A 22,762-nucleotide genomic window follows, 5' to 3' on the forward strand; every position below is an offset into this window, starting at 1 on the left:
AAAAGGGTTGACATTTTATATCTGTGCCTAAATCTTTGCTCTTAAACAAACAGTTGGAAGGGGAATTCAGAGTCTTCCTTGAAAGTGGGGAAGGACATGTAATGGGGGGCATATGGCAGCAGACTCCTTCACCTTCCGGGGTCCTACACTGGAACTCTGGTAAGCGGTCTTAGGCTATGGTTGAAGCAAACCTGGTTAGCTTGGGTGATCAAAATTTCCCAGCCTGTGGGGCTGGTCAGCTTGGCTGATTCAACTACAGTGCACATGAATAAGACCAGAGATGTGGTTATAAAATGGATCTCTTAGCCTTGGTCAGTTCATGGCCTTACAAGAGAACCCTGCCTTAGCCAGTTGTTTCACAAAGGTCAGATGGATACAAGGATGGAAGGATATAGTTGTCTCAGTACGTTCACATCCCCAGTCCTGGAGAAATAACCCCAAGACAACATCCTACTAAAGGCTGCTCAGAATCTGCCTCTTTAGATGAAAAGGGATATGAGTTCACAATGAAAACTTACCAGCAGATGTTCAAATGATGCTGGGTGGAAACACCAATGATAGGTTTCCCAACAAAAGGAGGTGAAGGAACTTGGATGAAGCCTTTATAACCAGGGGAGCAAAATCAGTTTGTCTGAGAGAAGCATGGGCTAAGGGCCTCCTGGGGTCTCTTCTGATGTAACATCGAAATTACAAACTAGGCGACAGTGACAGCAGGAAGAGTGGTCCAAAGAAGACAAAGACGGAAGATGAGCACGTATGGATTTTCACTGCTTGACCTGCTTTTCCTAAGTCCAGGACTCAGGAGGCTTAAGACTAAGTGAAGTGTGGAGCTGTACTCTTTCCCCAGATTCTTTCTCGTCTTCCCTGTGTCCCTCCTACCTCTTTTTCACTACTACCCATTGCTATACCTTTACTCTATACCTTGCTTCTTACCGCATATACTGACATTTATATGGATTAAAAAAAACTGGTGTAGAGAGATTACATGGCTCTGGCCACTTACTGTGAGCCCTGGGGGAAAGTCATGTGACTCAGCCTTGGATTCCTGACCTTTCAGTGAGGTGAAGGCCACACTGCAGGGTTGTTGGGTTTAAAATGGGACAGAGTTCACTAAAGCCCGTTGAAAACTGTATGACACATATGATTCATTAATTCGAAGATGCTTCCCATTTCAACATCTCTGGAGTAAGCATGTATCTTGCAAACAGTGTGTGTTATTGTTTAACTGGCAGTATTTTCCATAAAATAATGGTATACTTATAATCATGGGCTTTCCTTGTAGCTCAGTCAGTAAAGAGTCTGTCTGCAATGCAGGAGACTCGGGTTCGATTCCTGGGTCGGGAAGATCCCCTGGAGAAGGAAATGGCAATCCACTCCAGTATTCTTGCCTGGAGAATTCCATGGACAGAGGAGACTGGCAGGCTACAGTCTATGGGGTCACAAGAGTCAGACATGACTGAGCGACTAAGATTCCCTGGAGAAGGAAATGGCAATCCACTCCAGTATTCTTGCCTGGAGAATTCCATGGACAGAGGAGCCTGGCAGGCTACAGTCTATGGGGTCACAAGAGTCAGACATGACTGAGCGACTAAACACACACATACTTAGAATCAGTGATGCCTTAGATCACATGAAATACGGCAATTATTATTCCAATTGTTAAAAGTTGGCTACAAGGTTGGATAAACTGGTTATATTCCAATTTTTAAAAGTTGGCTACAAGGTTGGATAAACTGGTTAATCATTTGGGCTAGAGCAGTAATGATAGATGATTCTGAAAACCCAGTTTCATTTAACTTTGTGAAGAGGTCTCACTTGATTAGCATTAATTTGAAATCAGATGATTGCATTTGAAAAGAAATATAATATGGTCATCTCTAGGTGGTGGAGTTATAAATAATTTTTTCCTTGTACTTTTCCAAATTTTCTGCAGTAAATATTACATATATATGTGTATATAGCATTAGGAAAACAGTATTAATGAATATTTTAAAATGTGCTTACCACTTTGAGGATTCAAAATATGATGCTTATTCAATGACCAGCCTCCTAGGTTAGAAGCATCCATCTCAAAACCTTGCAAGATAACTGTCCTTTTCTCCCAGAGAATAAAGTCTGGGCACATTTCGTATTCATATCCCACAGACACTGCAAACAAAGAGTTAATAATGCTTTAGAACATTTAAAAAGACTTGCTTCTAGTAATTAGCCTCCAACTAATAAAAATAAATGAAAAAAAAAAGACTTGCTTCTTTTTTGGCACTAGTTTGTAATTCTCTGGATACCACATTTGCTATTGAATTCTGATTTGGGTTGAAATTTGACCACAAATAAAAGAAAATGACCAGCTATTCCAGTATTCTTGCCTGGGGAAATCCCACGGACAGAGGAGCCTGGTGGGCTACAGTCCATGGGGGTCGCAAAGAGTCAAACAAATACCATTTAGTGACTAAACAACAACAACTACCTTCTACCTTTTGGAAGCACCGGGCATCCAAAAATGATCAGTCAGTGCATACTGGATACATACATGAATGACTGACTCACTGAGGCTATCATTAGGTATGTCTTGGACATCGAGCTTCCGTATGGGCTTTTGGGTAAAAGGCTGTGTTGTAAAACGGAAGAAATAAGCCCTCTGAAGTCTTAAGCTGTGGTGATACCATTTCTTTCTTTACCTTTGTAGGAGAAGTGCAGGGAAAGTTTTTTCTGATCTCTCTGGAGTGCAAAATACACTTAGGAAGTGGGCATTGGGGTAGTGGGTCGCTTATACAATACCTCACTACACATGAGACTAACAAAAATCAATTCGCCCATTTATGTTTTCTCCCATGCTAACTGGCCTTTAGTTTGCTGAGAAGTCTGAGTTTGCTTAGAGTGTTATAAGCCATGTGAGTGTAAATTCCACTTTGCTCATGTTAGATTTTAGTTTCTAACCAACAGGACATCACCCAACATTTGGCTTCAACCTTTCTGAAGCACAGATGTCGTACATTAAGCTGAGAACCCCAGCATGCCGCTAAAATGGGAAGTGCAGAATGGCCCAGCTTGGGTGTCTTTGCTTTACTGAAACATGCAGAATTCAAGTAGACCAAGACCCAACCATCTTCTCAGTTGGCAAACCTGCTTACCTGTTAGAACCCCAGAGTTCTGATTCTTGAGTTTAAAATGCTTTGTGTCCTCATAATGTTCTAAGCCTGAGACTATCGGCTCATTACACTGCATACTTTGAAGCTCCTTTCCCCCTTTCTGGCAGCTTAAAATATCCCTAGCTGGTTGTCTGCCATTGCTTTTGAGTACCTGACTCTACCTGACTCTTCAGATGCCCCTGGAGAACTCACTTATTCTTTGGTCATCCGGTTATGAAAACTGGTAATGAAAATATGTGCTAAAACAATGCCAGCACAATACGTTCTAGGTGGAAAAATTCAAGCAGACGAGTTTTGGATTTTGACATTAGGTGAAAAGAGGCAATTTTAGTCCAACTGATATACGTGTGCATGTGTGTGTGTACGCAAGGGCTTCCTAGGTGGCTCAGTGGTAAAGAATCTGCAGGATTCATTCTTGCAAGAGACGTGGCTTTGATATATGAGCTGGGAAGATCTCCTGGAGAAGGAAATGGCAATCCACTCCAGTATTCTTGCCTGGAAAATCCCACGGACAGAGGAGTTGGTGGTCACAAAAGAGTTGGACATGGCTGAGCAACAGTAGGCAAGCATGTGTGTGTGCGAGCACAAGCACAGATAAGCCAACTCCTTATGATTGTGAATACACACTCGCTAACTTTGGGGGTCATGTGTGGCCATTGTAAACCACAGACTGACTTCTCTTTGTCTCTGCTCCATCGAAGCTTTAACAGGGATCAGGACCATCTTCATGGGTGTGTGACCTGTGCAGTCACACAGGGAAAGTTAAGTCACTCAGTCATGTCTGACTCTTTGCGACCCTGTGGACTGTAGCCCACCAGGCTCCTCCGTCCATGGGATTCTCCAGGCAAGAATACTGGAGTGGGTTGCCATTTCCTTCTCCAAGAAGAGCCCCATCCTTGGCTTAATACTCTGTTGTCACTGTCTTGAAATCCTTAATCTATTTTAAACAAAAGGCTGGGTATTTTTCTTTAACACTGGGCCCTGCAAATTATGTAGCTAGTCCTGATGGGGATGCCCTTCTACCCTGCCATCAGCTGGTGAGGACTCTTGGAATGCAAACTCATTTCAGTATTAGCCCTAACCAAGCTCTATTAGCAAGGGAGATCAATGGGGAGCAGGAAAGACTAATGACAAAATGGAAATGATTTCTAAGAGGAAATTAGTTTGGGATCATCTGTGTCAATGGTGTTCTCTATGAAGATGGATAGAAACAGAATTTCAGCGATGCAAAGGATCTCACAGGTAATCTAGTTCAGGTAACACATGTGGCACAAATCATTGCTGTCTACAATCTCCTTAATATCTTATCATGGCCCCAGTGCTTTGCTAAAACAACTCTAGTGGAAAGAGTTGATTTTAGGCCTAAGAGTCAGAAAACACTTCAGTTCTTGGGTCTGCAATTAACAAGCTGTATGGTCGCAGGCATATGATTCTCCATCTCTGTTCTTCATCGGTAACAAAGGACGGGGGAGAGGATGGACTAGAATTGGTGGTTCTTAGACCCTTTTGAATCAGGGAACCTTTTGTTATGAATGTGATAAAAGTTATGGATCTTTCTCCTAGAAAAATGCACATGTACACAAAATTTTGTATATAATTCTAGGGGGTTCACTGACCTCCTGAATCTAAATAAAGATATCATATCAAAGACTGCTGTACTAGACAATTCTTTTTCTTCTGGCCACGCCACATGTCATGTGGGATCTTAATTCCTCGACCAGGGATTGAACCCGCACCTGCTGCAGTGGGAGTATGCAGTCTTAACCATTGGACCACCAATAAAGTCCGCCTTTAGCATTTCACTCTATGATTCTAAAGTGGATTCTTTCAAGATTGTATTTCATCAGTTCAAGTTGGGGAATCAAATCCCTAAGTCAAAGAGAGCCTTATATCTCACGTTGGAAAAATCAGGCCATGTTGGTATGAAGAATAACATGGTTTCTGCTTCTCTTGCCAACACTGAAAAGTCTTGATTAACAAATAATCATAATAATAATTACAAGCTCCAGGCCATCATCTCCTTCCCTACCATTGTCAGGATCTGCCTTTTGTATATTTTAAGCCTGGTGTGTGCCCCTAAAATCTCTTCTCCGGAAGGTGATTGTGCAAGTTTTGCAAATAAGTAGTGTGCCCTGGTGACCTCTGATGGTGGTTTGGAGCCTGATTTTCCCATCTCCGTAACAGTTAAAGATCCTCCCAACTCTGTGGCAGGAAATGCTTCTATTAAGTATCCTCAGCGCAATGGTAATGAGACATCCTCTTCACCTCCTCGTATCTGAATTGCTCTCTAGCCCACAACAAAAAAGTGCACTGGCTGCACACCCCACAATTATATTACTTTTCTCCCTTGTCATAGCAAATAGCAACAAGGCAGCCACTTAATAAGTTCCTTCTAATTTTTATTAGATTTACTTTCTCTCGAGAAAGCTCTATGAGCTAATAAAGTTATAATTTATACTGAAGACTTGTCCAAAATTCCAACTGACTTTAATGAGAATGGCTGTGTGTTGGGATATTTTTGTATGTGGCTCCTTGCTCAGAGTAACAAGGCAAGGTTTCTTTCTGACAGCAGCCCACTTGAACAGAATCCTGGAACTTGCAATCCATGTATGAGAAGGCAGATGAATCACCCCATGGAGTTGAGCTGCTCGCTAAATGCACAAGGAACTGGCAAATGCAGTAGCAACCAATAGTAGGCTTCCTCTCATGAAAGCAGACTGTAATGTACTTCATGCCTTTTCTTTTTCATATAATGAAATATGGGGGAAACAATGGCTACTCAGGGCTGGCACCAAAAAATGCTGAGCCCTGACACTACACTCTGCCTGGTACTGTGACAGCTGAGTCTTAGTGAAATAAGCAGACTGGACCCACTACCATCTCCCCGGCGGCCTGGTGCCTAGCATATCTGATCATCAACACAGCTGGGTGGAGGCCATGAATTCAGCCTCTGGCATTCCGGACTGGGGGTCAGGAAGAATAGTGTGTAATAAGAAGGAAAGAATAATTGTCCATCAACATTTCAGAGGACCTCTAGAGGATAGACTAGTTTGGCTGTGAGTGGAAATATGTGGGGATGGAGGGTGGACTATACTTCCCTGGGGCTGGTATAGTGGTCCCATGCTGGAGTGGACTTATTGGGAAGGCAGTTGAGAAAGAGCCATTCATATGGCTGAATACTTTCTCTGAACCTAATGACCGCCTCTCTTGTGATACCCTTAATTCCGTCTGGATTTCTGTCTTCCTGTATTCTCTCCCTTACCTCAACACAGAGATATAAATTTTGGGGATTTATATAAATGGGATATAAAATGGAATTTTCCTCCACCAAGAGTCACTGACTGTCAAGACAGGACTTGCTACTTTTGTAGAGAACTCTGTCCTCTGGTCATAGGATTTGCAGCTCTGACTTCACTGTTAGTCATCTGGCAAATAATTACAGTGGCTTCTAAAGAAGACTTTATTCTACTGGCTTATAAAGAAAGACTGCAGCTTGCTCCTCCAAAGCCATTTGACATTAGAAAAATAGTCACTGAATCTCATTCTATTTATCAGAGCAGCAGCATTAGTATAATGCGGGGACTACAAGAAGGTGGAGGGCCACAGTGCCCCTGACACCCAATTTAGTGACGGTGACCTTCACCTATAAGGGCTGGGATGGGAGATTGACATTAAATAGCCAAGGTAAAGATGCCATGCAATGAAGCTGATGTGCAAAATATGACAAGATTAAGCAGATGATTTTCAACAGCTTCGGGCTAAGGCTTCAGAATTCATAATGGTTGCATTTATGAAGGCAATATATAATTAAAAGTAGTCTGATGGTGTGAGAAATTTATGTTTCCTTCATGAACTCAAGGAATATATAAAAATAATGTCATCACATTTAAAAGGTAACTAACAATGAGATCAAAACCTTCTTATCTGAAAGAAATCATTAAATAGGACCAGAAATATATCCCATTCTTTTAAAACAGTAGATTCATGTAAAACCACAACAATAAAAGATAAGAGACCTAACAAACCAAGTGAAGGCCACAGCCACAGGAGACAAAGACTATACAGATAAAATGCTATCTACTGAGATCCGGTACCTGCTCCCAGCATGACTTCTACTTTTCCCTATTCTCTAGTGATTTCTCAAAGGATAAGATGACCCCAGAGGCTCCCCGATTTGACCCACTGCCCAGTGACCTGAAATGCTTTGTTTATCTATTATTCCTGGCTTACTAAGAGTGTCAGAACCAGGTGATGAATTTTTACCAAGTGCCTTTTCAGCACTTACGGAGATATTCACATAGTTTTCTCTCTTAATCTATTGAGGTGATAAATTAGAGCAATATATTTCCTAACATTGAACCATCTTTGAGGTCCTAAAACACACTCTACAGTACTTGGTTATGATGTACTATCTTTTTAATGAGTCATTGGATTTGATTTGGTAATATTTTACTTAGGATCTATATCTTACCAGTTTAAATGTGCTAGTGCTAAAAGTGACATAGTAGTTGAATGAAGAGAAAGAACAGGTAGAAAAAGTAAAAAGAATCCAGGAGTGAGGCAGCCACACAACACTTAGGCCAAGAGGTCATGTACAGTGACATCTTATCTTATGAATTTTTTTTTTCTGACTGCCTTTTCCAAGCCTAGCTGCAAAAAAGCGAACCTGGAACTGGGTGACCTGTGTGCCACAGGAGGCAACGTGATGTACTAGCTCACAGGCACATTTTTGAATGCCTTTGTAGACCTGGGCACTACTCTCCTCTCCCTTGGTGGGCCCACCATTCCATTAAATAGGTCAGGCTAAGGGTCCTACCTTAGCCTCTGTCCTTATGCATTTGTTTGTTCAGTCATTCAACAAATATGCGATATTTGATGAGTACCTCCTGTTGTCAGGACTTCCCTAGTGGCTCAGAGGGTAAAGAATCGGCCTGCAATGTGGGACACCCAGGTTCGAGCCCTGGGTCAGAAAGATCCAGTGAAGAAGAGAATGGCAACCCACTCCATTATTCTAGCGTGGGGAAATCCCACGGACAGAGGAGTCTGGTGCACTACAGTCCATGGGGTCGCAAAAGAGTGGGATACTACTGAGCGACTAACGCTTTCACTTTCCTGTCGTCAGGCCCTGGGGATGTGAGAATGAACAAGACAGAACAAGATAACACCTCCCCCACCCCAGCAGAGCTCACATTGCTTACAATCCAGTGAGAGGAACAAATATGAAATAACACACACACACACACACACACACACATTGTGATAACTTGTATGGAAGTGCAGGGTACTATGAGCCAGTGCAACAAAAGTTTAAGTTGGAATGGGAAGGCAAGGGAAAGCCTCTTCGTATGGAAGGGCTTTATCGCATGAAGCACAGGGAAGAACATTCTAGGCAGGGAGTGGCATATGGGCAAGACGGTGAGGCTTTGTATCTCCGCAAGACTGAAAGCAGGTCAGGGTAGCTGTGGTCTGGCTAGTGCATCAAAACCAAATGAAGAGCAACCCTTCCCCTTCCCCTTCCCCACTACCTCACCCCTTGCCCAGGACAAGAGAAAAAAAAGATTCCTATCTTCTAGCAGTATTTAGGCATTTTTCTTTGGGAGGGGGTTTAGGAAATAAATTCGCCTTGAAAATGGACTGGTTATTCTAAAGGGGCTGGTTATTTAATGAGTCAGCAGACCTACACAGAGCAGGTCTATGTGCCAGGCAGGTGATTTGCCAAGCGCTGCAGATACAGTGATCATTCATCATGTCAGAGAGCCCATACCCTGAAGGGTTACCTACCTTTTGGAACTTTCACTCGTGGCCTCCTTAAAATAATATCATCTCACATTTGCATAACACTGAACAGTTAAACACATTTTTGTGTATATGACCTAATTTGAAGACTCACAAAAACTCACGAGGAAGACATATTTATTTCAATTTGATAGATGAGACAATAGACCCAGAGAGGTGAAGTGACTAGTCCAAGGTCATCTGACTAAGTAGCAGATGGCAGAGCCAGAGCTCAAACCCAGTTACTCACTTAGCAAGTGCTTTTACCTCTATACTGGATCATGCTATGTGATTAAGGGAAAGACCCATGATTCAGAAGTCCTTTAAATAGATAAGCTTTTATTTGCCCTGAATTTAAGATATAAGGATTGGAAACTAGAGATAACCTTGAAGTAGAAGTACCATATATCCTGGTTGGCCAAAAACAGTGTCCAGTTATGCTATTGTTAACAGCATCCCTTTTCACTCTCAAGAGTATCTTGGATTGAATGATAAATTATATATATGGTCACCTAATCTTAAAGAGATATGGTTGTAATGCCCTGAGATGGGCTGGAAGAGGGGACTGGGAGGCCAGAATAGTCATGAATATGGACTTAAAAAAATAAATCTTATGGTTTGGCAAATCATTTTCACTTCTCTATCTCTTGGCTATATTACCTTACCAATGGCTTTCAAATTCTCATGCTTGAAAGTCATTTAATTGTGACCCAACACACACTTGGAAAGATACATGCATATACGGACAGGTATAAGTGAAACAAAGTTTTCTGAAACAGTGCTCTCTTAATAGTTTTACATTGATATTTTCTACTCTATTCTATTCACTTATGTTCTATTCCATTCCATTCTATTTTATTCCACTAAAAAAATACTGGCTGACTCACGAAATGGATTTTGTAATCTACTACTGAGTGTGACCAGCAGTTTGAAATGGACACAGACCACGTGCTTACTGGAGTATCAATTAATACTTACTAGGGTCATTTAAAGACCCTAGTAAGCTCTAGGTACTCTTTGGAGGGCATATCTCACATTTCATCAGATATATTAAAATATATACAACCCACAACTCATATCTAACATAAAACACATTTCATATTTAAATGTGAAAATTGACTTGGAGTTGACAAGCTGACATAATGCTCCATTTAGCAGACATTTATTTAAACAACTTATTAATGTTGATTTTCTGGTTTTCTTTGCACATTTTGGTGCCAATAAATTTATTTTTCAGGTTGCAAAGATTTTTGTAGGCCCTTGAAAAACTCATATCCTTGGTGCTGCAACTGAAAAGCTGAATGGATAAAACAGCCCTGCTCTCAGTTAATGATTACAAATTCATAAGTGGGGAGAAATGATGAAAGATTATTATCTCTGCTAGCTTCTTTGACAGAAAGTCACTGGGGCGTTGAACTGGGTAAGGCGGGTTGGTCCCTTTAGTGAAGACAGGCAGCAGTGAAAGGCATACAGAACTCAGGACTGTGAGACCCAAGTTTGAATCCCTGCTTGGAAAAGGTCTTTTGGCAAGTCACTTGCTCTTTCTGAACCTCGTTTTTCCGCTCTGTAAAATGAAGATCACATTCATCGTGCCATGCCTACCAGGCAGGAATGTTCTAAGGATTAAAATGAGAAAATGTATGTGAAAGTACTTTGCAAATTGTAAAGCATTACCCATTTACTATTAAAATATTCAGTGGATGCTATTTTTGTGGCTGCCCAGCCTGCTTAGGCTTTACTGAAGGGAAATTTATGAGCACTAAAGCATCGTTCTCAGGGATGTTTTGTGTGCACAAAGCAACCGTAGCTTAGCACCTATTACCATTAATGTTCCTTTGTTTCTTCTAACACAATTTAGACAGACTCTTTGTGTCATGAACCTTTAGGAAGTCTAGTTCTTCCTGAAACACCACTCTTTCTTGCCAAACTACTGTACTAAATAATTACGCAATTGTTGTTGCCAATAACCTTGAAGAAAAGTAGAATTGTTTATAGCAATGCTACTAAAGGTGGATGGCTGATTTCCTGAACTTCCAGGACTCCTAACCCCTGCAATTTAATTTAATTAAAATGAAGACCAGGCAGAATGCATTATTATATATTGATAATGTATGCAGACACAGGCGGACAGAGGGAATTATTTTGACAAAATTTATATAATGGATGCAGATCAGAGCCCCTGAACAAGCCAGTTTGTCACATTAAATAAGCTGTCTCTAGAATTTTAACAGCACTGTGAACTTAAAAATAATGATTCTTTTTAACACTGTTTTGCAAGGAGCAGAGTTGGGAAAGAAACGAAATAATATACAATGATTTTCAGACATCATACCTTTTTAGAGCCAGAGAATAAAGTACTAAGGCCAAATTATTTCAAATGCTCACATGGAGTTTTTAGCAGGGGAGTCTTGTCTGTGTATCAGACAACAAAATCTTTAAGCTGGATGAACTAGTGATTGTGGTTTTTGTACTGCAACCCTGGGGGTGATTTTCCTCTTCTTCCACTTGATCAATATTGTGCTTGGATTAATCAATCTTATCAGCTGCCATTGATACTTCTCCAAGGAATTAGTTCACACAGCCTCCGTTGGTAATTTATTCACTCTGGTATTATCCCTCTCATTGCAAAATCTGTTTCATTATAAAAACTGGTGGGATACCTTAGGATCTCAGGTTCTCCTTTTCTCCTTTTGCCTGTCTCTGAACAATCTATTCTTCTTTTATGACACTTGAGCCCTTAGAGATCACATCAATTTCCCACAGCTGAACCATATGGGAAAGAGTCCTACATTTCACACTTAGTGGGCATTTCAACTTAGGTATTCACCATCATTTCAGACTCAGCTTGTTTATATCTGACTTCTTTCTCCATCACCCAGAAATGGGGGTTGGGGGGAACAGGTTCACATTTAACAGGCATGGGAAGGAAGAAGAGCGGGAGACCTTTCAAGCCATAGTTTTAATCAAAATCCCAGGTGAAACTGGGACTGTAAGAATAGTGGTCAAGGTTTGTTTCCTAGTGCTGTTGTAAGATATCCAGACAAACTGAGAGGCTTCAAATGGGACAGATTTATCATCTTACAGATAAGGAGGTCAGAAGTCTGAAAGGGGTCTCATTGAGCTAAATTCAAGGGCTCAGTGGGATGAATTCCTTCCGAAGTCTCTAGGGGAGAATCTATTTCCTTGCCTTTTCCAGCTTCTAGAGGCCACCTACATTTCTTGGTCCTTGGCTCCCTTCTTTCATCCTCCAAGCCAGCAAGGCTGCATCTAGCTGTGCATTCCTTCTATAGTTATATTTCCCTCTAACTTTGACCTCCCCTTCTGCCTCCTTCTTCCACTTTTAAGGACCTCTGTGATAACAGTGGATCAACATGGACAATCCAGGATAGTTATTTCATCTCAAGGTCAGCTGCTTGGCAACTCTAATGCCATCTGTAACCTTAATTATCTTTTGCCATGTAACATAATTTATTTACATCTTTGGGAGGTGATGGCTTTTATTCCACCTACCAAAAGGCTATTATACTAAGACTTCTGAAATTGAAGCAAATCTGAGAAGTGTCATATATAGCACCATTATTAATATCTGGTGCAAAATTTACTCTGTTTCTTCTCACATCAGTTAAGTGATGATAAGATATGGCCAGGAATACAGCTAAGTGTTTTCTTCTTTGCTTAGATTCAATCGTATCTATTAAGGTATGGACACAATGGTAACATACTTGATCCCTTTGTTCTATCCATTTGTCACCTGAACTATTTATTGTCTGTTATATTGTTAAGGTGTTCACAATCCATTTTCAGAGAAGTTGATTCTCCAGCTTCATTCTACCACTTGTCCTTATACTTTACTACTGTCAGGAAAATTCCCTTAGTCTCCGTGGAGATGGAAATGGAGACGAGGTAGTAAATAAAATCCTTTTAACCATGATTAAGTTATCAGGAACCTTTTCTACAAGGTAAACAATCCATATTCCATCTTAGGTACCACACTTGAAATTATTTTGGCTGTTTCCCTTGGGATCCTTGCCAGTTTTCTTTCTCCACTCTAAAAAAAATATGTCCCTTAAGTGCACATAAAACACCATGAGGAACATTTTTCCCTCTCCCTTGGATATTTCTGAGTGGGTCAATTGTCTCTTGCTTTTATTACTGTTATTAGCTTTTAAAAGGAACCAACAATATATATTTCAGCATTTTAATTAAGGCCATTTTTGTAGTCAGAATGCTGGAGCAAGTTTTTGTTTTTTTTTTCTGGAGCAAGTTTTAACCAGAAACATAATTGTAGAAATAGGAAGTAAACCAACATCCATAGGCAAACAATAGGGATGACTCCTTCAGCACTGGTGTGAATACTAGAACACTGCTGCTTCTCTTTGTGCTTTAGTTGTTTATTCAATGCTCAGTTGTGTCCAACTCTATGACCCCATGAACTGTAGCCTGCCGGGCCCCTCTGTCCATGGGATTTCCCAGACAAGAATACTGGAGTGGGTAGTCATTCCCTTCTCCAGGGTATCTTCCTGACCCAGGGATTGAACCTGGGTATTCTGGATTGCAGGGGGATTCTTTAGAGTCTGACCCACCAGGGAAGCCGCATCCATGGATATATGAGAAACCAAGTCATTAAGAATGCTTAACTATAACAAGGAGGATAATTTTAGAATCTTCAACACTGGGAGTATTTAAAAGGAAGGGGTACAACACATTTTTATGCATAAAGTGAGGTTGATAAAACAGTGCAGTCACTGTGGAAAACAATTTGATGGTTCCTCAACCAGTCAAACAGAACTACCATATGACCTAACAATTCTACTCCTAGGTATATTCCCAAAAGAATTGAAAACAGGTATTCACACCAATATTTGTGTAAAAATGTTAATAGCAGCATTATTCACAATAGTCAAAAGGTGGAAACAACCCACATGTCAACCAGTTGATGAATGGACAAACAAAATGTGGTATATCCATGCAATGGAATATTATTCAGTCATAAAAAGGGATGAAGGACTGACACCTGTTATAACATGGATGAACTTTGGAAACTTGTCAACTGAAAGAAGCCAGATACAAAAGGCCACATATCGTATGACTGTGTTTGTTTGAAATATCCAGAATAGGTAAATCCATAGAGACAGAAAGCAGACTGGTGGTTGCCAGGGTCTGGAGGGGAGGGAGAAGTGAAGAGTGACTGCTAATGTGTTTAGGGCTACTTTGTGATGTGACGTTGAAAATATTCTGGAATTAGATGTTGGTGATGGTTGTACAAACTTGTGATAATACTAAAACCCACTGAACTGCATGCTTTAAATGAGTAAACTTTATGGTATGTGAATTATATGTCAATAAAGCTGTTACTTTTTTAAAAAGTCAGGCTGAGCTGCATTTACGTGAACCCTAGCAAGGAATTTCTGCTAGATACTGTCTTGTGCAGCTCTTCATCAGAGCACTGGGTAAATTGCTGTGTTATAACCTAAGAAAAAAGTAAAACAAAACAAAACAAAACAAAACCCTTCAAATCTAACAACCTGGCAAGGGTTTTGAGAAAAGTCATAAAGAATTGGAAAACAAAGCCCTATGGAGGAGAGTTAGAGGAATACGATTATTCTAGTGAAGCAAAGGGGCTTCTCAGGTGGCACTAGTGGTAAAGAATCTGCCTGCCAATGTGGGAGACCCAGGTTCAGTCCCGGGGTCGGAAAGATCCCCTGGAGGAGGGCATGGCAGCCCACTCCAGTACTCTCACCTGGAGAATCTCATGGACAAGGAGTCTGGTGGGCTACAGTCCATAGGGTCACAAAGAGTCAGACATGACTGAAACAACTTAGCACGCATGCAAGAGGTGAACAAAAGGCTTTAGGATCATAACCTAGAGAGGGGAATATGAGGCTTTGAGTATGCATCAGCCAGGGTCCCAGCTGGAGTCAGATATCACACTCAGAAGTGTTCAAAGAGTTGAATGAAGGGACTATTTACAGAGGCGTGAGCAGGGTGAAGGGAATTAACAAGGATCATGACCTACCCAGGGACGGGCAACATTGGGAAGCTGTCTGGGCTTGCAGAGAGGGGTTAAGGGAGGGAGTGATCCAGAGAGAGCTTGGGGATTTGGAGGAGGGGCTACTCAACGGGAGCTGCCATCTTCCAGTGCAGTCACTGCCAGCAGTGCAGTGAAGCAGGGAGAAGGATAAATACCCTGACCACTTTCCTCCTTCTACCCTGCTGGCTCCTGATGCTGCCATCCACTGACCAAATCAAAAGGGAAGCCAGAGAGTAAAGGAATCCAGACAATGTGATCCATAGAAGGCAGTCTTTCAAAGCACAGAGAAGGGCAGAGAAGAGACCCTGTGTGTGTGTGGGGGGAGGGGTGTGGGGGGAAGGCAAAAGAATAATTAACACAGTGTGTGCATGTAAAGTTGTTTCAGTTGTCTGACTCTTTGTGACCCCATGGACTGTAGCTCACCAGGCTCCTCTGGCCATGGTCCCAGGCAAGAATACTGGAGTGGGTTGCCATGCCAACCTCCAGGGGATCTTCCTTACCTAGGGATCAAACTTGTGTCTTGTGTCTCTTACATCTCCTGCAATGGCAGGCAGGTTCTTTACTACAAGTGCCACCTGGGAAGTCCAATTAACACAGCACCTACCTATTAAACCCATAGCAATCCCCTTATTAGAGAAGCTTAGGCAACAGACACCTGCATAGGTGCCATGCTTTATACCTTGTGATTCCAATATGCTGACCATAGCAAAACTGACAAAACCATACCAGCAACCAGCATTCACTCACCTCATTTAATCCTCACATCATAATAACTTGGGAGTAACATTCTCTTTATAATATCCATTTAATATATGGAGAAACTGCATTTGGAGATTAATTTACCCAATGTTGCATAGCTAGTAAGTAGAGAAGGATGATTTGAATCCAGGGAGGGAGTCTGGCTCCAGAATTTTCTTCACCAGTACAGTCACTGGACTAGAGACTGAGCAGGACTCCACAGGCGGGTCAATGACCTCGCTGGTAGTTAGCCTAATGGTAGAGACTGGCTGATGAAACCTGAAATTCTAAGAGGGATCTAATGAAAAATACAGAGCAAGAAACCAGATAGTGGAGTTGGCAAGAGCCCAGAGAAAAAGAGGGTAGTTAGTACCACAGGAGAAGCAATGAGCTCCGTCATCAGCATGGCTGGGTCACCATGGTGGGAAGCAGTGGACTCTTGCTGCAGGGAGACAGGAGTTGTTGCTCATTTGATAGAGCAGATGCTGACCTTCTAGGACTGCAGTGTATCCAGAGCAAGCCTGCAATTTGATGAAGTTTGCCTTTCAGGCTGCTGATGCTTTTTCTGGTTCTTTCTTTACTTTCCCCTATGCCTTTACAATAATTCTCCACTAACTGAGGAAATCTGAAGCATTGCATTGTCCCTGCATTCTAAAAAAGCCCAACAGACATGAGTTAATTATTTAAATATGTGAGGATCTCTTGGGCAAAGAAGACTCACCAGTCTTTTTTCCCCTCCCTGTGGTTCCCTCTGGAAAGAAAGAGGAAATTGACACACAGTAGTCTAAGAAATGGGCTTCCTTGGTGGCTCAGAGGGTTAAAGCGTCTGCCTGCAACGCAGGAGACCTGGGTTCGATCCCTGGGTTGGGAAGACCCCCTGGAGAAGGAAATGGCAACCCACTCCAGTATTCTTGCCTGGAAAACCCCATGGACGGAGAAGCCTGGTGGGCTGCAGTCCATGGGGTCGCAAAGAGTCGGACACGACTGAGCGACTTCACTTCACTAGTCTAAGAAATATAGGTCACTTATATGGGACTCGTACCATGACAGACACTTCCAAGGGAGACTATGAAAACATCTCCTCTGTACTTTAAAAACAGTTTTCTCATCTGTCAAAGGGTGGTTACCATGAGCTACCGCCTGAAGGCACAAGAATCAATGGATCCCAACTGCGGTTCCCAAGCAAGACCTGCCAGGTCTCTCAGGAAGTTTTCACTGTCTTTTACAGACTGGAAGAAACAGACATTGGTGTCTGTCTGCCTATCTGTCTGTCTCTCTGAGTATCATTTCTTAAGACAGGCTATTCCTTTTTTTATGTTAAGGAAGTTATCCCTTCTTTATGAAATTATGGTAGTGGTAGGCAATAGTAGATGGCAGGTTTTTTTTTTCCTTTTAAAAATACTTCTACTTGGCAAAATAAAAGGTTGACAAATCTCAGTCTCATTTTTAAAAAATGCCGTGTGTCTGAAGGCATTAAATATCTGAAAACCACAGATCCAAAGAACTGCTTAAGGTCTCTGCAACCTGTAAGATGCTAGGTTTTAAAGTCAAAAGGACTAGGAAGGCAGGATTTTTTATTTAACCAACCACAGTAACAAGTTAATGGAGTCTAACCAGCCTAGACATAAAAGACAGTAAATGGAGAATCCTCTAAGTTAAAATTTTGTATTTTCTAAGTGGAAATGGTAGTCTAAATGTCAAATACAGAAACATGACCCAAAGAACGCCCCCTCAAAGGTCATAGTTAAAAGGCAATATTCAGCTTTGGAGACAGTTACAAGTCAGATATTGTGTGATTCCACTGGTATGCAGCCATCATGAAAGGAGAACTAAAATCATTTTGAAGCAAAAATGTGTCAAAAGGAAACTCTCAACAGGCCCAAAGGGAGTGTTTAAATGAAAAAGTGCCTTAGATCCTTCAAACAGAAGAAAACCCATAATTATTCTAAACACAAATTAACAGGCAGATAGTACTTTCTGTTTTGTGAACACAACACTGCTATTTACATAGAATGATTTCAACATACCCAAAGCCTCTGCCAGGCCCCAAACCTTCTGTCCATAGATGTCGGTCTTGTTCCAAGCAAATGTGTAGACAAGATTAACTGCAGCAGGAAACCACTTCTGTGTGAGTCGCCCTTCCACAGCTACTGTGAGGTGTACTTTTATCATCCCCACAGGAATGGTTGAATGTGTTAGAAGGATCCGTAATAGGGTTTTGTATCCGGGGGTGCGGCTGCTTAGGTAACTCAACCTCACAAAACTGGAAGGAATGAGGATCTCCTCCTGTACAACCTGAAAGAAAGAAAGTCAAATTGGCCCTTATCAGTGGTCACAGGGAGACAAGGGCACTGCATGCTTTTGTCCTAGAAGCAGGTCAAAGGATTAAGCGGATTATGGATATCAAGGCATTTATTCTAGAATCTTTGTGAGGCTTCATGAATACAGGTTTTATATTTTGCACCAAATCTGCATGAGGACAAGACATCCAGCCTATCCTGAGGACTGTTCTCCTTTTTTTTTTTTCCTGGCAGGAAAGACTAGGAAAATAACCATTTGGTTTTCCAACAGTGTTTCAAAAATTTCTTGGTAGGAGTTGGGAGACCACTCTGTGAATGTCAAGGATTTCAGTGGCATGGGTTCCATCTATTCAGACACAAAAGCTTGTTTGGTGTGTGAAGTCATCGATCACAAACCATTATTGGAGCCTGTATTCAGGTTAGGCTCTCTACGAGGAAGGACTCTGGAAGTAGGCCCAGCAAGTGATATTTTATGACAGAGACTATGGTGTCCTTAGAACTAATCTTTCCTGATGCCATCAAACTTGTCTTCTTTGGAGCTTTGCAATGACCCTGAGGGCCAACTTTTTAATCTAATTTTGCTTACACATTTCTCTGTGTCTTGGACGTACCAAGAACTGGGAACAAGCTTTTCCAAGCTGGCACCTGTGACTGAGAAGCAAATAACTCCCATTAACTCCTCTGCAAATCTTTTACAAACATGGGTCCCAGAGTGAAAATAACACTTGGCTTCTTTCATTAATTACTATTATTTATTGTTTATTAGCACAGATGGCGTTAAACAACCAAAAGTGGTCACTGAAACTGCATCTCATATTCTGTGACTTTCAACTTTCCAAATACAGCTGAACAAAGGGTCCATCCTATTTAACACGTTGAAGGGGACATGGGCTTCCAGGTGGCACTAATGGTGGAGAACCCAGCTGCCGGTGTAGGAGATGTAGGTGACGTGGGTTTGATCCCTGGGTTGGGAAGATCCCCTGGGGAAAGAAATGGCAACCTGCTCCAGTATTCTTGCCTGGAGAATCCGGTGGACCGTGGAGCCTGTCAGGCTACAGTCCATGGGGTTGCAGAGTTGGACACGACTGAAGTGACTTAGCACACATGCATGGATAGTGTGGATATTTTTGTGCCCTTATTCATTTTTAGCTCAGGATCTTGTACCTGCTTCCTTTCCCAGGCTGGTGCAGAGTAGAACTGATTGTCAAACATATTCTATCTCATATTTTGGGGATTTCTGATCATTCCTTTCTTTCTGAGGACACAAATCCCTTTTGTCTACTCTTTGTCCAATTTTTCTTCCTCTACATTAGGTATTTGATATCAAAGCTGTCCACTGGCTCTGTCTTCTTAGATGGTGGCAGAAGCCCAACAGGATAGCATGACACTCACCACCTAGGTATTTCATTTCCATAAGGAATCATGCAATCCTATAGCAGCTGGAAAACTTTTATTTTGAGGAAGACCCATGCTTCCTAATGACATCGTGAAACGATTGGTATACAAGTCCAATGTACTCATTAAATACTATATAGTTTTTTTCTTCCTTTCCACAGGAAAACAATGGAAAAGACAGGAGTGCCAACTCTTCAGACTCTTCTGTGTAGAATATTATTTTTTGTCAGCCTTTCCTGAGGGCTTTGCTAACAGCTGTTGGGGATGTTGTAAGGGAAGAAAAACCAATTCAATCTTTGACTGTCCATTTACCTCTTCTTGACTATACTTGAATTCTGGATCTGATTTATGAGTTCATTTTGGTGGACATTAAACTATCATTATAATATTAACATTAAACTATCATTAAAATGTTTCTATAATATAGTGAGAAAACTGTACTGTGTTTGTTTGAATGACTTAGAATTGAAATGAAAATACTGAATGCTCAATAAAGAAAAACCCTTAGGAGTCTGAAATATGAGGCTTCAAAAATATGTCCTCTCTGACTATAAAGCTTGAACATGTAAAAAGCAAAGTTTCAGACAAAATGTATAGACTTGGCAACTATCTTTACTAAAACATAGCTAAACAAGAGGAGCTGTCATGACTTCTAAGAACAATGACAACAGACATAAACTAGACAGTGGAAGAAAACTGGATTTCTTAAGGAGTTTAATTTCAGAACCATAAATGGTCCCACCTCATTGATTATACTGTTATCACTATGGAGCCAGTGAGCTTTGTTCTTTTGAGCACAGTGTTCATTAGGTCAAGGTTTGGGTTCTAATCTTCATGATAGCTAGTTCATCTTGCTTTGTTCCATGGCCAGAGATGGAGCATTATAGCCCTGGCCAATCACCTTGCAAATGTGTGCCAGAGAGATTACATTTGAAAGCTTCTCTTGAAAAATGAAGGGCAGCACATTACAGGGCTGGCAGGAGTACCAGGAAAAGGAAGCTAGTCATTATCAACTGTTGACCACTCCATGGATACAGCAAGTCCCCTACATACAAATGAGTTCTATTCTGAGAGTGCATTCATAAGTCCAATTTGTTCCTAAGTCCAGCAAAGTAAGTGTAGGTACCCAACTAACGCAATTGACTATATAGTACTTTAATGTAATAGGTTTATATTTTTCACACAAATAATACATAAAAACACAAAAAATAAAACATTTTATGGAAGGTTCAAGAGGGAGGGGACATATGTATACCTATGGCTGATTCATGTTGATGTATGGCAGAAACCAACACAACATTGTAAAGCAATGATCCTCCAATTAAAAATAAATTTAAAAAATACAATTTAAAAGTTAAAAAAGTTTTAAATCTTACAGTACACTACACGAAAGCACAACAACTTGTAAAGGATGTGACAATATATGCCAGACATGTGAACTAACTTATGTGAACACGTTTGTCCCTTTGAAGGGTTGCAAGTTGAAGATTCATATGTTGGAGACTTACTGTACTATGACTTCTGTAATTTCAAGGTCCATGTACCCACCTGCAGCTCAGGAACAATAGTTCCCCTCTCTGGACAGGATCCTCCAAATGATGTGAGTGGTGAGGGAAGCACAATAGGGTTTGGGCTAATAAAGTTGGAGATATCGCAGGATGGTGGGTCTGACATAACTCTCTGCATGGTCACTTTCTCCACCACAATGAACTGGTTCCAAGGCAACCAGAGCGTCCTCTTCTCAGGTAGAAAAGGTGACCGGTCAAAGATTAAGACAACAGAGATACCACCGATGGCTACGAGGTCAAAGCTGAGAAGGAAAAGCAGAAAGTTTCAACTAAAATAAAATTAAAGTTTAAAAAAATAGGCAGTTTGAGTGTCCTTTCTTTCTTTGGGGATGCAAGTATATCCATCTGTCTTCTCTATTTTATTCCTTCTATTCCATCTAACTACATATTCATTCCATGGAGACTTCTTTTCACTATCCAGTAGATTTCTGAGATGAAATTCCATATCACCCGTTGCTATTCACCCAGGATTTGTAAACCAATTTTAATGCTGTCTTAAACAAAATCATGCATGAATTTCTGCAGAGTCAAATCAAACATCCTTGTTCCTCCCTGTGCTATAGAGAATGGAAAGATGACCACTGAACATTCATCAACATCTTAATATGCTGCATTATTCTTTCTCAAAATTCCTGTAATGTAACTCAATGAAAGTAAGGAACCAAAAGGTTAAATACCTTGTTCACGGTCACAAACATAGTGTCATAAACCTGATGGTGTCTTTGAGATGGCATTTGAAGAAAGACACCAGCTGAGGAAATTTGTTCAGTGAAATTGGCCTGAACAAGACCATCTGGCTGAACCCTCCACATCTGGCTACCCCCTGGCTTGATTCTACTTGAACTCTAGATATAGAATTTCTGGTTTTCCCTAGAATGCTTCTTCATTTCCTGTTGTAAGAAAGTTTGTAATGGACCCTGTCCATCTCCACTGACAACTCCTTCCATATTACTTGACAAAACGAGACTACCTCTTCTGTAAGTCCACCTCTTAATGTGGCCTCTGAAATGACTCTTGAGTTGGAGCATAAAAGACTCAGATTTCAGTTCATTATGTACTAGATGGCTCTACCTTCTTGCTCTTTTATGTATAATGATGTCTTTGAGATAACGTATTTATCATTATATCATCATATCTTTAAAAGGTGAGCTCATCTTCTCCTGTGAGAACACCTAAATTGCAAGTAGCTGCTGAACAAACCATTGACAAGAGGATGTTGGAACCCACCAAAAAAAGATATGCCATGTCCAAGGACAAATGAGAAGCTGCAACAAGACAGTGGGAGGGTACGATCACATTAAAATCAAATCCCATACCTGCCAGGTGGGCGACCCATAAACTGAAGAACGATAATACCAAAGAAGTTCTCCCACTGTTGTGAAGGTTCTGGGCCCCACATCAGACTTCCCAACCTATGGATTTGGCAAAGGGACTGGGAATCCCCTGGGAATCTGACTTTGAAGGACAGTGGGATTTGATTATAAGACTGCCACAGGACTGGGGAAACAGACTCTTGGAGGGCACAAACAAACCCTGTGCACAGCAAGACCCAGGGAAAGGAGCAGTGATCCCACAGGAGACTGAGCCAGACCTGCCTGTGAGTGTTTGGGGGTCTCCTGCGGAGGCATGGGTCAGCAGTGGCCTGATGTGGGGACAGGGGCACTGGCAGCAGCAGTCCTGGGAGGCATGTGTTGGCACAAGTCCTTTTGGAGGTCACCTCAGGCCAAACAACTAACAAGGAGGGCCCACAGCTCTACCCAATAGCAGAAAATTGGATTAAAGGTTTACTGAGTGTGGCCCTGCCCA

The 22,762-nt window shown here is 41.4% G+C and overlaps 1 protein-coding gene across 2 annotated transcripts in view; it reads right to left on the minus strand.

Moving 5' to 3' along the window:
* The window catches only part of TENM1 (teneurin transmembrane protein 1), an 882,499-nt gene that overhangs the window by 131,709 nt on the left and 728,028 nt on the right, over positions 1-22,762 (minus strand). For both annotated transcript variants that reach the window (XM_043896987.1, XM_043896986.1), the window contains 3 exons: positions 20,937-21,198; positions 17,721-17,988; positions 2,005-2,148 (listed from right to left, as the gene is read on the minus strand). In XM_043896987.1, the coding sequence (XP_043752922.1) occupies positions 2,005-2,148; positions 17,721-17,988; positions 20,937-21,198 (674 nt within the window). The remainder of the gene's footprint in view (positions 1-2,004; positions 2,149-17,720; positions 17,989-20,936; positions 21,199-22,762) is intronic.

This window comes from Cervus elaphus, chromosome X (assembly GCF_910594005.1).
Source record: "Cervus elaphus chromosome X, mCerEla1.1, whole genome shotgun sequence".
Classification (NCBI taxonomy): domain Eukaryota; kingdom Metazoa; phylum Chordata; class Mammalia; order Artiodactyla; family Cervidae; genus Cervus; species Cervus elaphus.